Here is a 15345-nt window from a genome sequence, read left to right as displayed (position 1 = left end):
GGGAATAACGAGAACGACTCGGCCGTCTGTCTACCTTGTCCCCGACCCTTCCCCGGTCCTCACACCGACGCCGCCGGCGCAGGCTCCATCGGCCCCACGCACAGCCCCTTGTCCTCGATGACCGCCGCGCCCGTGCTGATCCCGCCATCGACCTTTGCGCCCCCGCGCGGCGCCTCTCCGAGCACGTCCCCGCAGCAGCGCGCAAACCCGTCGTCGCGCTCGTACTCGTCGCGCCACCCGGCGGGGAGGAGGTCGGGCGCGTCGAGGTCGCCGCGCTCGATCTCGTCGAGCGCGCGCACAAGGTCGTAGTTGATCTCCTGCGACACGACGCTGTCGCCCTGGTACTGCGGGTGCGCGCGCACGAAGCGCCGGATGTAGGTCGCGAGTGTGACGAGGGAGCCTGCGTGGACAGCGCGATGCAGTGTCAGCGCGTGAGTTAGAGTGGGAAAGATGGGCGAGGTAGGAGACGACGCACCGTCGGCCCTCCGGCGCACGAGTTCCAAGCTCCGCTCGATCCCGCGCCGCACCTCGTCCGAGACGTCCAGCCCAGCGAGATACCGCCTCACGACGCCGATCAGACCCGGGAAGTCGCCGCCGTGCTCGGGCCGCGTCGAGCCGTTGATGAGCTCTGCGAGAGTGAACTCTGCATACTCGTCCTCGACGGGACCGAAGGACGCCGGAGATGAAGTAGCGGAGGAAGGGGCGGTCGACGGGCTCGAGTAGGCGGAGGGCGAGGGCGCGCGGGAGGGCGCGTGCGACGAGCACGCCGTGACGGGCGACGAGGGGCAATCGCTCGCGCTCGACGGTTCCCGCGCGTGCCCGTTACCATTTACGTGCGTCGGCGGGGGTGCGGAAGCAGAGGCGGAAGAGGAGGCAGTGGTGGAAGCGGGGTTGGTGTCGAGCCCGGGATCGCACGGGTGGCCCGGCTTGGGGTCAAAGAGGTTCTTGCGGAAGAAGAAGCGCTGCGTGTTGATTGCGTCGCGGCGATGCGCGCGGTGCATGTTTTCGTCGACCTGGACGAGTTGAAGCGGCATCCGCGTCAGCAATGTCTGCGGCTCACGAGGAGCAGGCAACTCCGAAACCGGGGCAGAGGACGCACCTTGGAGATGGGAAGGTAGAAGTTGAGACCAAGCGTCATGATTGCCCTCGTCAGGAGCACAATGAAGACGGAGAAGGCCGCGTTCTCGTAGTCGGTGAGCTGGACCTCCATCGAGCGGAACTCGACGCGCCAGCCGATCGGCGACCCGGGCGGCGGCGGCTTGAAGCGCACTGTCTGCCAGTTTGTCGATTGGATGTTCTGTGCGGCAACATATCAGCCATAGACCGCAGGGACCGTCTGCCACAAAGGGCAGCGCAGACAGCCACAAGGCGGGCGCGGCACGCACCTCGAAGTGGTCCGAACTCTTCTCGTCGTCCTGGCACATCGTCTCCTCAAAGATAACGATCGGGTCGCGGATGAACAAGTGGGCAAAGTGGGTCGCGAGGAGCTGGTCCATGCCACGCGAGACGAGGCGGTCCCGGATCGCCGTGTCGATCGGCATGTCGTTGTCGTTGTATTCGGGCCGATTCGACGGCGTGTCGGCGATGTAGCAGTCGACCGAGTCGTAGCGCGACTTGGGGATGCGGAAGCGGTCGTGCTTGAGGGGCTGTGCCGGCGCGAGGTGGTCAAGTCAGCCTCTCTCGCCGCGGAGGATAGAGACCAGCAGCGACGACGCACCTCGAGTCCCCGCTCCTCGGGTGTTCGGTCGTCCACGCTGCCCGCAATGACATCCCACCTGCAGTCGACGTCCGCCAACAAGCCGCGGAAGATTGGCGCAGCAGCCGAGAGAGCGAGCTATGTACCTCTTCATCAGCTCCGTCGTCTGAGGTAAGGACGGAGAAGAGTTGATGACGCACCATGATGGGTCCGACAGGGACAAACGCGTCGTACATTCTGCGCGCCTCGCCGACCGAGCACGCCTGGAATGTGAGCTGGAGGCAGCAGCACCCCATGCCGAAGCCCATCGCGTCGAGGTAGATGTGATCGTCGAGCGCGGCGCCTTCGCGAGCATCTGCGGCCAGAGCAAAGAGCATCAGCGTGTCAGTTTGGCGAGTGATCCAGATCGAGCGGCGAGAGGCGCACTCTTGTCCTCGGGCCACTCGTCCCGGTCGCGCGGCACGGTCGGGTCGACAAAGGGTCGCGGCGTCTTCTCGTCGAAAAAGACGGGCATGTTGATCGCGACCTTTGAGCCGCGTCGTCGCCGGATGTTGGCCGTCAATGTCCTGCGGCACGCAATGAGTTGCAGCGTGAGCGTGCATTCCGTCTTGAACACGTACGAGTTTCCTCGAAATTAAGGAGCTCTCGCGCGCAGAGACAGCAAGCGGACGATTGGACTCACGGGAACCGCACATGCTGGTTGATGACCTCGTCCGGGAGGAACAAGCTCCGCGCGACGCCTCCGCCTGGCGGGTAGTACGGGTCGGTGAATTGGCCCGGCGCGCCGAGGCGCGGGAAGCTCGTGAGCGTGAGTGGGACCTCATGCGGCTTCATGCGCGACTTGGCGAGCTTGCGTCTGTACGCGAAATCGACTCGTGAGCGCTGACTGAGCAGCCCGAATTCAGAGAAGGACGGACCGGAAGCGCATGTTCCCCTCGACGAGGAGAAGATCCTCGAGCGTTGCGCCGTAGGGTGCACCGGGCGTCGATTCGAGCATGTAGCGGCCGTACTCGGGGTGGAAGACGGGGATGCACGCCCTGCGAGCGACGTGATATGTCAGCAGTCTGCTCCTCGCATTCCGCGAGACAGCCTCCCAACAGTGACACTGAAAAGAGGGAGGCGTGCGTGCGAGCTTGAGAAGGACGTACTCCTTGCCCTTCCCACTTCCGGCATCCCTGCGCTCCTGTGCATCGGCTTGCAAGTCCTGCAGAATCTCGGTCTGACGAAGCGAAAGTCGCGCGTTCTTGCCCTCGTCGTCGTACGAGATGACGAGGTACTCGATCTGCGTTATGAAGAAGCGGAAGCGTCAGCATGAAAGTGGAGGTAAGCAGAGGGGCCGGTAGTCGTGCGGCAGCAGGGCGAGCGCGGCCAAACACGACTCGCTAGCTGCACGCCCACGCAGCCGCACTCGGTGCTCGCTGGTACAGGAGAAGGAGCGCGCTCCATTTCGATACGCACCTCGTCGCCCCAGAGGAGCCTGTCGCCCGTGCGGTCCTTGAGGCGGTTCCAGATGTGCAGCAGCTGCTCGATCCCATGCTCGCGGACGTAGTCGGCGTGCTTCTTTGCCTCGGACCACGGAAGGGGCGTGCCGAGCGCGAGGAGACCCATCTTGGCCTTGTCGTGAGCAGCCGGCGCGAGAGCGGGGGCGAGAGCGGCGGGAGAGGAAGGCGGGGTGGGCGGGGATCACTGCGTTGCTGTGTGCTCGTGCTCTCGAGCGTCCGGGCTGGCGTGCTTCGCCGAGCGGACGAGCGCGAACTTCGGGCCGCGAGCACGCGATGAAGCGGAGGCGATCAAGAAACGGCTGCGCTGCGCCGGGGTCTGCGCGGCTCTGCTGCTGGACTGTGCGCGCGCAGAGGCAGTGCTCGTGCTGCCCGGCTCGCTCGATCAGCGCCGGGGGGACGAGGGAGGGAAGCCGAAGCTTGGTCAGCGCAGCCCCGCGCAGCCGCGAGGCGGCGAGACGGCGACGACGACGGCGACAGCTCGTTGTCCGCGCTCAACGGGCAATGGCGGACGCAGACGTGTTCGAGTATATCCGCAAGGTCGCGCTTCCTATCACGCCCGACTGGCAAAAGCTCTACGACTCCTGCTGGGGCCATCCTGCCGCTGCCCTCACCGACGGCGTTCTCCACCTCGCCCACTCGTTCGACGTGGACGAGAACTTCCCGCTCTACATCCGCCCAGAGTATCAGCACGTGTACCAGGGCATTCTCGAGCGCTTGGAGGAGGAAGAGAAAGCGGTCGTGCTGGTGGGGCAGCCTGGAATCGGTCCGCTCTTTCCCGAGCCATGTTCGCAAGGCTAGTCTGCTGATGCTTCACCGTAGGCAAGAGCGTCTTCCTCCGCTACGCTGCACTGGCCGAGTGCGAGGCGAAGCGCTCCTTCTTCTGGACGTCCACCGCGTCGACCGAGGCCATTCTCTTCTCGAATGAAGGTGACGAGTAGCAGCCCCGTCAGCCTTCTACAAGCGCGACTTCCGCTTACGCCTTGCTTGTACAGGTGTTTTCATGCTTCGGCGTCACCATATCGCGGACGTCCACCTCTCGCAGCGAATGCTCCTCCTCTGCGACGGAGACGCAGACGCCGTCCCAGCTGCTCTGTACTTCACTCACTCGCGGTATCTCCTTGTGCTTGCTTCTTCACCGCCCCAGTCTCGCTTCCGCGAAATGGCCAAGCAGACCCGCGCCAGTTTCTACTGCTTCGAGCCGTGGCGCTCGCGAGAGTTTGTCGCATTTCTGTGCGTCAAAATGATCATGTACCAAGCGCAGCACGCATCTGACCTATTGTACATCTCTAGGTCCATCCTTTACGCTTATCGTCACCTTATCAGCAGCTACTCTGAGCCCCTTTCCTCCGATTCCTGCTTCCGGCTCTCTTCCCTCCCCGCTCCATCGCCTGCAAGCAGCACCAGCGTGCCTGACGACGACGATATCACAACAGAACAGGAGGATCTGACGGTGGCGCCGATCGAAGACGGCGCGCTGCAGCAGCGCGTCGCCATCATTGCTTCTTGGCTCAACGAGACTGTCGGCCAGGACCGATACACGCCAATTCAGATCTACGCGCACCTGGGGCCCAGAATTTGCCTTGCAACTACCCATTTCCACAAGTCATCGCCTCCAGACCCTGTGCACGACCTTGTGCCGGACATCAACTTTTCCAAAGTCATCGCGTCCATTGTGTCGGACTACGGAGTATCATCAGCGGGTCTTGCTTTCTCAAGCGTGGCACAGGGCCCCAGCTTCCACCGTATTTTCCACGAGCGCCCGGTCCGCCCGTGGACCTGGTCGGCAACGCTGCCCGCCCGTCACGTCTACATTCCCTCGGTCTTCCTCCGCCGGCTGTTCATGGACGCGCTGCAACAGCACTCGTTGAGAGTCAGGTTGCACATCTGCACGCAGCTCGAGTCAGAACCACACCTCTTTGCACTGCCGTACGCAGACCTCGCGATTGAGCACATTGCACGCCGGCCTACGCCGCTCCACCTTCCGTCCCTCTCGGTCGTCGTCAACAACAACGCCGAGGTCGAGATGTTGTACTTGCCCGCCTCTGCCCCCGTCAGCCTGCTGCAAAGCGGACTCTACCGCTTCCCTCAAACGGCAGCGTCCGGCGACGCCCTCCTCGTCCTCCCCGGTGTTTCGCCTGGAGCGCCAACACTGCCATCCAATACAACGCTCATCGTCATGCTCCAGGTGACGGTCGGCCAGCGTCACCCGCTCAAGACCGGCGGCCTCGTCAAGCTCAACTCGGCCATCGACAAAGCCCGTGCGACAACGACGAACCCGCCGCAGATCATCAAGGTCTTCATGTTTGTCGCACCCACACTTCCGCATGCTGAGCACCTCACGACGCTCGACTCGGTCGGCGAAAAGGTCGGCGAGTACGGCTTCGAGCTCGGCTACGCGGCCGTGTCGATGCGGGACTTGCAGGCCATGGTGGCAGCACCGAAGGTGCGCTGTGCTTGCTTCCACGTTCTCTTGAGCCGCTCACTGACTAGTCTGCCGCCGTGAAGCCCGACACGAGCCCGTCTGCTCCAGTCATTGCCCAGTTTGCCGGTCTCGGTATCGTCTAGACTCTAGAAGGTTTCGCTCCGTGGTGTTCTTGTGGCCTCCCTTTGTCAGTGCTATCCCTGTTGTTGTCATTCCATCATGCCGTTCACTCTCGATAGCGAGTGAGAGAGAGCGCTTGACCTCAAGCAGGCCGTGCTGCGAACGCTTTTAACGTGCCGCTCACAGAGTCAGAGCAGCCAGTGCGGCATCCGACCATAGAGAGGAACACGTCGAGCGCGCATGCGCTCACCAAACGTAGCCTCTCGCATACCAACAGAATGGCAGACTGCAGATTTCCCAACTCCGGATGTCACTTGCCCGTTTCTCCCGCTCTCACAGGACCGCGAGCACCGTCTCCAAACGAGAATCCGCTCCTTACGACGCAGGCTACACTTTCCCGAGCGCCCTCAGCACCCTCATGACGGCCTCAAAGTCCGCCGCCGACACCTTTGCCTTGAGCTTCTCGACGCGCAGGATCGCGCGAACGTCCGGTTCTTCGAGCTCGAGCGCCTTCATGCGCGCGAGGTCTGACGGGTCAGCGGCGGACTTGACATGCGAAGGCGGGGCGGGAGATGCAGCGGGCGGAGGGGTCGGCGAGGAGAGCTGGATGAACTCGGTCGAGTTTCTGAACGGATCAGGCGAGAGTGAGCGCGGCGGCTTGTCGACCTTCTTTTCGGGCTCGTGGTGTGCTGTGACCCGAGTCGTGAGCGAGGGCGGAAGATGCGAGCGAGAGATAAGTAGGGCCGGCAGAACGCACCTTCCGCTGGCGACAAGACCCTCACCTCTTTCCGCACCTTCTTCTTTGACTTCTTGGTCTTCTTCGTGCCCTTTGCAGTCGACATGGCCGAGCTGACGCTGTCCGCCTGTTGCCAGTACCGGCCTTTGGCGGCATCGCCGTTGTGCTCGGTCGGCGTCGGACGCTTACGCTTCTTCGGCGCAGCAAGCGGCCGCTGCGGTACCCCAGACGGCTTGGTAGAGTAAGGGCGCGGTGAAGGAGCTGCGGCTGCCGTCATCAGCGGTCGCGGCCGAGGTGGAGTGAATTGTGAAACACGCTGGACGCACGCGGCGTAATTGACACGGAATCGAGGTCGACGAGGCGAAGGTAGCTGATTGCGTTGCAGACGGTCGATTCGAGTAGATGAGAGGCGATCTCGACTGCGATGGACAAGACCTAATCCCTCGGCTGCAGCCCAAGACGCCGAAGTCGGAAAGAACTCACAGCCGTCTGTCCGCCGCGCCGCAAAACGGTCGACAATCCGCAAGCCTTTCTCCGCCACGTAGTAGTCGTCATCTCCGAGGAACTGGTAAAGCTCGCCCCCGTCAAGCTTGGCGCCGCGCAGGAGGAGCAGCTGGACGAGGAGGAGGCCTTGGTGCGACGGGCTGCCGAGGGCGGCGGTCAGGGCCGTGATACCTTTGTAGCCGTCTGCGGGAGTGCCAGGTCAATCTTGCTCGCCCGAAGAGGAGGAGGGATCCCAGATAGGACGTTTGCGCTGCACGAGATGCGACAAGTCGAGCGAGCGCAGCTGCTCGAGGCAGCTGAGGACCGCCTGGACGTCTGCGCGCTCGCACGCCTCGACAAGGTAGTTCACAAGGTCCTGCGTCATGTCGTTGCCCGCCGCTCCACCGCCGCAATGCGCGCGGTGAGTGCCTTCGAGCGGCATGAGCGTGCCCGAAGTGCGACTCGACGACGAGGCTGTGCGCGCGCTGGGACCGGCAGGCCAGCCGTTGTCGACCATCCTTGACTTGACCGACCGCGGATCAGCTCGACTGGGGGAAGCAAACGAGCGAGATGCACGAGCCGGTGTGGGGAAGACGGACGAGCGCGGTCGTGGTGACGACACGATCAAAACGCCGCTGGAAGTCTGGCACCCGGACGTAAGCGTCTGAAAGTATCGGAGCCGGAACTAGAAGGCAAGACAGATGCATGGCAGGATGACGCGAAGATGAGCGATCAGCCTTCTCAACTTGAAAACCCCTCTCTCGCCGTCGCGATGCTGTCCCGTTTGGAGCTAGGTAGTACAACAGAACAGAGGTACGACTCGCAGTCTGCGCAGTACAGAAACTAGGCCTCTGACTTTGCGCTCGTCGGATCGGGACCTGCACCACGTCCCAACATCAGTCTCAACGCTCGTTCCCTCGCCTGAGCACAGAGACGTGGTGACGCACGGAACTGATAATTGAAGTTGAGTCGCACAGCGAGGAACTTCATGTCGAGGTCCGGGCTGCGCTCGAGGCCCGTGACGAGTTCTGTCGCGCGCTCGCGGAACTGGGTCCCGTAGCTCGCGAGGCGATCCTCGAGCTTCTCGAGCTGCTCAGCTGTCGGCGGTCGAATGTGCAGAGCCTGCGACAACGCACAGACGTCAGTGACGCACAGGGACGTAGACCGACGAAAGACGTGGACGCACGCGAGTACTGTCGGCGGTGCTTCGTGCGTACGACTCGTGCTGCATGGCATAGGCAAAGAGGTCGTCCTGCGATCGCCCAAATAGCGGCCGGTCAACCTCTTTGTCGAGCGCTCGTGGCCACTCGGCGGAGGAAGAAACGACGCACTGCGACATTCTTCCACTGTAGCATGACCTTGAAGATGTCGCGCAGCTGGTCCAACAGCGGCTTGACCTCCTTCTTCCGCCGCCCTTGCGCCTTCAGCATGGCCTTCTCGATCAGCTTGCCGAGGTATTTGCGGTGCGCATCGATGAGCGAGTCGAGGTCGCCGTCCTTCTTGGCGACAAAGTCTTCAAGCTCGGCCCATTGACACGCGACGACTTCGAGATGGCAATAGTACTCGACTTGGCGCACGAAGAAAACCATTTCGCTCAGACAGATGCGCGCTTGATGAAGGTCGAAAGCGAGGGCTGCGGAAGCGCGAACAACGTATCAGCGTGGTTCCTTGAGTTTGGGCGCGGGCACGAAGAGGAGAAATTGTTGTCACGCACTGGACCCCTGCTTGAGCAGCCTGGTCTTGGTCATGAGCGTCTTCCAGCATTCGTTGAGAGCGTACTCGACCCGCTTGATCTCCCACAAATGCTTGAACATGCTGCGGTACCCCTCGAGGCTCTGCGGGTCGAGCACGGTCGAGAGCGGCGCGTCGACCTTGTACTCGAGGAGAAACACGTCCCAACCGACTTGTCCCTGCTCGAAGTCGAGCATGCGCGCGTCGAGTCGCCGCAAGACATCGGTTAGCGTATCGGAAGGCGGCGTCGAACCGCGAATGGCGGTCTCCAGCGTCGAGGTGAGGTTGTGACGGTACAGTGTATTGGCAGGCTTGCCGAGTGACGGTCTGAAGTGGCAGGTGTGAGCCGTCAGGCTCTGGTCTTCAACGACAAGAGTGCTGAACGCACCCGAGCTGTTCCATGAGGATCTCGACAAAGTCGCCCTTGCCCAGCATGAGGTAGTCCTTGAGCGTGCGAAGGTGATCCATCAAACGGAACTTGTCGAAAAACAGCTCGAACAGCCGCTGCGACGCGCGCGAATATGCGAGCGCAATCGAACGCTCGAGGTCGAGCATGTCGGCGTATTGCAGTGCTGTATCGGTACAGTGGTCGGTACTTAGAGTGTCAGGGCGATCGACGAGAGACTTACTGCGAGACTCGGCGCGGTTCCGCTCGACGACCCATTCGGCGTCCTCGCAACTGTACTTCATGTAGTTGAGCGACTTGCCGGTCGAGAAGATCTTCATCGGCAGCATGTTCAGTACACGGTCTGATGGCAGGACATGGCGAAGACTCACCTTGCGCCCGAATGCCTCGCCCAGGAAGGCTGGCAGCATCTCCACGCGGAACTCGAACTTCTGCGCCCAAAGCTCGTGCGGCTGCACGCCTGCCTCGGCGCTGCGGTCCGCGAACTCGTCCGCTGCGCGTCTCCCGGCGGACTGGTTCGCCGAGCCTTCGAGGAGCGCCGGGTTGAGCGCGACGAAGAACTCGTCAAACGGATCGTGCAGCTCGCCCGTATAGATCCAGGCGGAGAGGGTGGCGAAGAAGGGAACGGAGAGCGTCTGGAGTAGGCGCGAGGAGAAGGAAGAGATGAAGGGGTCGCCGTTCGAGGTGTAGGCGTGCAGGGTCGAGAGGAACGCGCCCCCAACGTTGGGACCTGAAGGTGCGAAACGTAAGCGATCTTGCTTGCGCGAGATTCGTGAAGACGTACCACCGACGTCTGCAACCAGCGTTCCCATCATGCGCATGCGCAACCTGACGTCCTGCGTCCAGACGTCGAGCTTGCGCAGCGTCAACCAGCCCGACAAGCCCTCGATGCGCGCCAACCCGCTCAGCTCGTCGGCGGCCTCGTCCTCCTCTACACCCTCGAGCTTGGCTTCGAGGACCGACACGAGGCGGAAGTATTCCGTCATCTCGGTCTTGAGTTCCGCATGCAGACTCTGCTCGACCATGCCGACCGGTCGGCGGGGCGTCCCGGTGCGCGCCTTTCCCCTGGCGCGACCGGCGGACAGCACCTCGGTCGAGCGCAGCAGGGCGTCGTCGATCTTGCGATAGAGCCACCCGAGCTCGCTGAGCTGGTGGAGGAGGGTTCGCATCGGCGCAGGCAGGCTGAACCCGCTGCCGTCGAGGACAAATTCGATGCCGTCCTCGTACGATCCTCCGTATTCACCCGCGCCATCGTCGTCTTCCGGCAAGGCGTCCGTCACGCCGCCACCTTCGACGATAATCTCGCCGCGAACGTGAGTGCGCTTCGGGCCGGACCGGCGGGGCGGCACAGGCTTGAATCGGACAAACTCGCCGTCGATGCCCTGAAAGAGATATAGGATGTCGCGGAGCAGGAGCGGCTCAGGTACTGGCGGAAGGAGCGGGCCGTCGCAATCGGACAGGACAGTCGTCGCGAGGCGGTGTTGCGCGAGAAGGACGGCCATGGGGAGCTTGGAAGCTTTGCGAGACGATGCATGGGCGGGAGCGTTCGGCGCAGTCGAGACGGTGGAGGCAGGAGGGGCGAGCGGAGCGGGAGGTTGGAAGAAGTTGGTTCGCCGTCGGGAAGAGGACGAAGTCGGGTTCGAGGGACCGGCTTCTGCTGGGCTGTCGGCGCTAGCCACGTCCTCTGCACAAGCACGCAATACTGTCAGCAACCCCCATGGAGCTTCCTCGCCGTACAATGCGACGCAGCGGGTAGCACAACAAGGAGCAACAGGGCCGGATCGCAGTCTGCGTCGACTGGACCGCCGCGACAGTTGCAAAGCATCCGGCAAGACGCACCTGCTGCTACTGATGGCGCCCCCGAAGTGCCTGCGCCTGCGGCAGGTCGCGGCCGCGGTGGTGCCGCCAAGGCCATGTCGGGTCGAGCGGGAGCGCGAGGAGAGCGCGATGGACGCGTTCTACACGCTCCACTCGCGTCAAACGAAGTCTCTCGGGTGAGTGAGCAGCCCGGCCGGTCTGCTCTCGAGCTGCGGACGGCGGAAGATGGAGGTCGACGAACGACAGACGATGAAGCCGCCGACGAACGATCGGGTCTTCCAGCTTGCACGAGCGGCGTTCGCTGGGCTCCAGTAAGCTTCACAAATTCTTCAACGAGCCCTGTGCATTGCTCCTTGCCCCGGGTGCATTTCTCACAAGTGAGCGGCCCTGAAGAAGCGAGATGTCCGGGATCTATACAACATGCGCAATGACGATAACGGAAGCGTCTCTAGCTCCTACTCTTCAACCACGTCGTACTCAACGCGGCACCGCTCGCTGCACCCCTCGCACGTGACGACTTCGACGCCGTCCTCGAGCTGCCCACGCGATATGCGGAACTGCGACGAGCAGCGGCACGGGTGCGTGTAGTACGCCGGCTCGTCCTCGTCTTCTCCGCCTTCAGAGCCGGCTTGCTCCTTCAGCGGCGCGAAGTGCGGCTCGAAGAGGTCGAGCGAGAGCGAGACGGCGAAGGCGTTGACCGAGGCGCGAGACGCGGCGAGATGGGCTGCGCGGTCGCTTCAACGCAGTCAGTAACATCTCATACACGCTCAAGTGCCGCGCCACGGTACGCACCTGCACGGGCTGCGTCGTAGTCGCGCCTCTTGTCCTCGTGGCTCAGCACCTCCCAAGCCTCGTTCAGCTCCTCTGCGCTCGCTTGACCGCGTGCAGCGACCTCCGCTAGCTGTGCAGCATCGTGACCAGCACGGTCGGGATGGCGCACGAGGATGAGGGCGCGGTACGCCTGCCGGATCTCTGCCTGCGACGACGATGGCGACAGGCCAAGGCGGGCGTACAGGTCGACGCGGGCGAGCTGGCACGTGCTCGTGTGCCCGCTAGCACCGTGTCCCTCCAGCTTGACAGCGCGCGCGTTCGAAGTCGTCGTCTCCGACGCCCCTCTCCGCGCCCTTTGCTCCGCTTCTTTCGCCCGCACTTCCTCCTTTGCTTTGGTCTCACTTTCCGCGACATTTGGGTCCCGCCTGCGAGTATTTCTGGGCGTGATCCACATTTGGCGCGCACGCGGAGTGCAGATCTGCGACGGGCCGAACCCGCGTCCTCGGCTGCCGCGAGAGCGTGTTTGCTCTCTGCTCAACGCGCTTCCGTCGGGTCTCTTTCTAGCCACAACCACCGCAGAGATGCCTCGACGCGCCGCACTCCTCTCGGCGACCCTCCCAGCGCTTGCTCTCGCTGCTTGCGCAGACCACCGCCCGGTCGAGCGCCGTGCGCTCAACGCGGCTCGCCGGGCTGTCGACCGCACGACCTGGCAAGGCGAGGCAAATATCACAGACCCGACGCAGGAGTGCACCTACTACGACTACGCACCCGTCAACAACATCGTATGTACCCGCTCGCGACCCAATCTCGCGACAGAGAAGGTCCGATCAAGCGACGCGTGCTTACCAGCCCCTCTCGACGTCTGAACGCAGGTCAACACGTATCCCGAGATCTGGGAGACGGCTACGCTCTCGTCAGCGTGAGTCCTGCCGTCCCACAGTCATCTTTCGCATCCTCGTCGGTTCCTCCGGTCCTCTGCCTCTGCCGCCAGACCTACTTCGCAGCGCGACACCGAGCCTCTGCCGCCGCCGCACTGGACTAAACGCGTCTCGGAAGGCTGCGTGCTGACCCCTTCACCGCTTGGACGCGCTTCCCTCGCCGCAGCGGAATCGCCGACGAACCAAAACAGCTCTTCGCCTCCATCAACCAATCCATCCCGAACATTGCGCCTCGCGGTGATCGCGAGGGCAATTTCCAGGGCGTCAGCTACGGCACGTCTAGGTCCTTCCGTCAGTCTATGTCACGCGCGGAGGCTGACCCTTGGGTTGCGGTGATGCAGATGGAACCACGGACCCGGACTGCTGGTGGTCCTACACGCGCTGCGACAAACCCAAGATGAAGGGGCTCAACGCAGACATCACGCGCTGCCCCGAGCCGAACACTTGGGGCTTCACGCTTGATGACGGTCCGCTGTCCGGCCGCGCCTGATGAGAAAGGCCCTGACGCGAATCCGGACACAACAGGTCCCAACTGCACCCACAATGCCTACTATGACTACCTGCAGACCATCGACCAGAAGGCGACGCTTTTCTGTACGTCGATGTTCTGCATTGAGTCTGCCCTGCGAGCCGATCCTGTCGAAGCGATCCGCCGTGCCCGATACGCCGTCCAGGCTTTACAGCCGCTCACTGCACGCTTTCCACAGACATTGGTTCCAACGTGCTCGACTGGCCGCTCGAGGCGCAGCGCGGCCTTGCCGACGGGCACGAGGTGCGGCAGCTGCGGCTGCTCATGCGAGCCCCCCAGTCTCGCAACTGATCTGACCATCTGCCGTTCTTCCAGATTTGCGCCCACACCTGGTCGCACCCGTGTAAGCTCAGTCGTCCACGCCTTCCTGTCGGTCCGCCCTGACTCACAATACTGCGCACAGACATGACCTCGATGACCAACGAGGAAGCGTTTGCTGAGCTCTACTTCAGCAAGAAGGCGATCTTCGACATCCTCGGCGTCACCGTGCGCTGCTGGCGCCCACCTTACGGCGACGTCGATGATCGCATTCGGTTCATCGCGCAAGCGCTCGATATGCGCACCGTTGTCTGGAACGAGGACACGGATGACTAGTGCGTGTGGAGACGATCGCACCTTTCTCTTTGCGGGAGGGCTTCCATGCTTACATGTCTGTACGGCGCAGCAACTGGGTCACGCTGGGCATGGACGCGATCCGCAAGAACTACCAGGGCATCTTGAACAAGCAGGCCGCCGGCAAATACAACGCGAGCGGAGTCATCGTTCTCTCGCACGAGCTGTAAGTGGAAGCGCCTTGGCTGACGGCTCGCCTGTCACACTGCATGACCGCTGAACACCGTCGAGCGAACGAACGTCTTGCTGACTAGCGTTGACCACGCCAGCAATAACGGCACAATGGCGCTGTCCGAAGAGTTCCTGCCGCAGATCCGTAAGCAGTTCACGGGTGGCGTCGTGCCCGTCGCTGTCTGCCTCAAGTGAGTCCGCTGCTGTTGCACCCCTCTCTATCTTCCAACTGATGTCTCTCGCTCTCTCGCAGCAACACGCAGCCTTACGCCGAGACGTCTGCCTACACCTATCCGAACTACGCGCAATACGTGGCTGGCACGCACTCGATTTCGCTGGCCGCTCCGACTGCCGCAGGCGCCGCGTCGGAAACTCTCGCTACCGCGTCAGGCTCGTACGGTGCTCAGACCGGCGCTCCGGCCTCCGCCTCGAGCACTGGGACCTCGTCGTCAATGCTCACTCAGGTGGCGAGCGCGGCCTCCGCGCAGAGCTCGACGTCCGCTTCGGGTGCGACCGCCGTCGCTCAGCACAACACGAGCGGCGCCACTTCGCTGTCGAGTCTTGGCGGTCTCGCTGCCATGGTGGCTGGTGCCTTGGCTGGCGCAGCAGCCCTTGCGTAGGGGACACACCGTCATGTCCAGCCCGTTTCCCTCCGCTCCCGGACCTAGTCCTTTCACGTCCCCCTCGCATCGAACATCACGTCCTTCACATTCCTCTGGCGCCTTGACAATTGTTCTAGATCCCTTCACGCCTCCCCGCCATGAAGACGCTGAATGGCTTGTAGATACCCTCTTTCTTTCTCTCTTTCGCTTAGACTGCACAGACACTGGCATTCGCTTCAATCCCGCGGACTACTGATTGCGTCTACACTATTGACTGTGTCTACAAGATTGCGGGCTAGAGACGAGCAGTAGACGTGCCTCGAGCTCTCACAAGGTGCTCCCGCCAGAAAGGTACAGCCCACGCCCTACACCCAGCAAGTCGTTCTCGTACTGTACTGGAAGCCGGATTTGTTGTAAGACTCCTCTCCTTGACTTCCAACATTCGGTGCTGTAGAAAGGGCGAGAACGGTCAGGCGCGTTTCCGGAAGCGAGGGGAGGAGCGAAAGAGGCGAGAGAAGGGCCACGGCAGCGCAGCGAGAAAGGCCCTCCCCAAAGGGCTTCTTTACTTACCGGTCGACACCGAGACCCCATCCGCCCGTATTAGAGAGATCGTGCTCAAGAGCGTCGACCTGCAGACAGCGAGAGACGGCAGTGGACAAACTAGGGCGAGGAGGCGAGGTGAAGGAAGAGGTCAGCGCAAGGTCTCCTTTCCCAGCAATAGAGCTCGACTTCGCATCCGCAGTGTGTGGCAGCTGCTTCTCGGACTTCAGATCGGTGGAGATGGGGAAGGAAGAGGAAAGAGAAATCT

General features: G+C 62.6%; 6 protein-coding genes across 6 annotated transcripts; 2 read left to right on the top strand and 4 right to left on the bottom strand.

Annotated features, from left to right (window-relative positions):
- Positions 1-59: 59 nt before the first annotated feature.
- GSH1 (glutamate--cysteine ligase) lies at positions 60-3304 on the bottom strand (the record flags this gene model as incomplete). The annotated part of the gene is made up of 11 exons (XM_076650473.1): positions 60-400; positions 476-1013; positions 1100-1297; positions 1386-1646; positions 1718-1834; positions 1897-2051; positions 2123-2262; positions 2379-2552; positions 2614-2733; positions 2845-2978; positions 3155-3304. The coding sequence occupies 11 exons, from the start codon at positions 3302-3304 to the stop codon at positions 60-62; spliced, it is 2328 nt and encodes a 775-aa protein (XP_076503958.1).
- A 395-nt stretch (positions 3305-3699) lies between these two features.
- Positions 3700-5763, top strand: JCM10292_001332 (uncharacterized protein; the record flags this gene model as incomplete). The annotated part of the gene is made up of 5 exons (XM_076650472.1): positions 3700-3961; positions 4018-4125; positions 4191-4428; positions 4489-5641; positions 5704-5763. 5 exons carry the CDS (start codon positions 3700-3702, stop codon positions 5761-5763), a joined length of 1821 nt encoding a protein of 606 aa, XP_076503957.1.
- Positions 5764-6127: 364 nt separating this feature from the next.
- On the bottom strand, positions 6128-7476 carry JCM10292_001331 (uncharacterized protein; the record flags this gene model as incomplete). Its single annotated transcript, XM_076650471.1, has 5 exons — positions 6128-6429; positions 6498-6737; positions 6803-6895; positions 6960-7163; positions 7224-7476. 5 exons carry the CDS (start codon positions 7474-7476, stop codon positions 6128-6130), a joined length of 1092 nt encoding a protein of 363 aa, XP_076503956.1.
- Positions 7477-7802: 326 nt separating this feature from the next.
- On the bottom strand, positions 7803-11011 carry SPC98 (Spc98p; the record flags this gene model as incomplete). The annotated part of the gene is made up of 9 exons (XM_076650470.1): positions 7803-7837; positions 7907-8081; positions 8146-8211; positions 8291-8592; positions 8674-9017; positions 9079-9262; positions 9320-9410; positions 9468-10780; positions 10936-11011. The coding sequence occupies 9 exons, from the start codon at positions 11009-11011 to the stop codon at positions 7803-7805; spliced, it is 2586 nt and encodes an 861-aa protein (XP_076503955.1).
- Positions 11012-11369: 358 nt separating this feature from the next.
- Positions 11370-12139, bottom strand: JCM10292_001329 (uncharacterized protein; the record flags this gene model as incomplete). Its single annotated transcript, XM_076650469.1, has 2 exons — positions 11370-11638; positions 11707-12139. 2 exons carry the CDS (start codon positions 12137-12139, stop codon positions 11370-11372), a joined length of 702 nt encoding a protein of 233 aa, XP_076503954.1.
- A 127-nt stretch (positions 12140-12266) lies between these two features.
- JCM10292_001328 (uncharacterized protein) lies at positions 12267-14555 on the top strand (the record flags this gene model as incomplete). The annotated part of the gene is made up of 11 exons (XM_076650468.1): positions 12267-12467; positions 12558-12604; positions 12790-12896; positions 12965-13090; positions 13149-13217; positions 13331-13395; positions 13468-13495; positions 13556-13745; positions 13817-13930; positions 14034-14126; positions 14189-14555. 11 exons carry the CDS (start codon positions 12267-12269, stop codon positions 14553-14555), a joined length of 1407 nt encoding a protein of 468 aa, XP_076503953.1.
- Positions 14556-15345: the final 790 nt, after the last annotated feature.

Source organism: Rhodotorula paludigena (genome assembly GCF_050403205.1).
Source record: "Rhodotorula paludigena JCM10292 DNA, Rt_paludigena_JCM10292v1_ctg36, whole genome shotgun sequence".
Classification (NCBI taxonomy): Eukaryota; Fungi; Basidiomycota; class Microbotryomycetes; order Sporidiobolales; family Sporidiobolaceae; genus Rhodotorula; species Rhodotorula paludigena.
The sequence above is the reverse complement of the archived record's forward strand: the minus strand, read 5'-3'. Positions and strand labels throughout refer to the sequence as shown.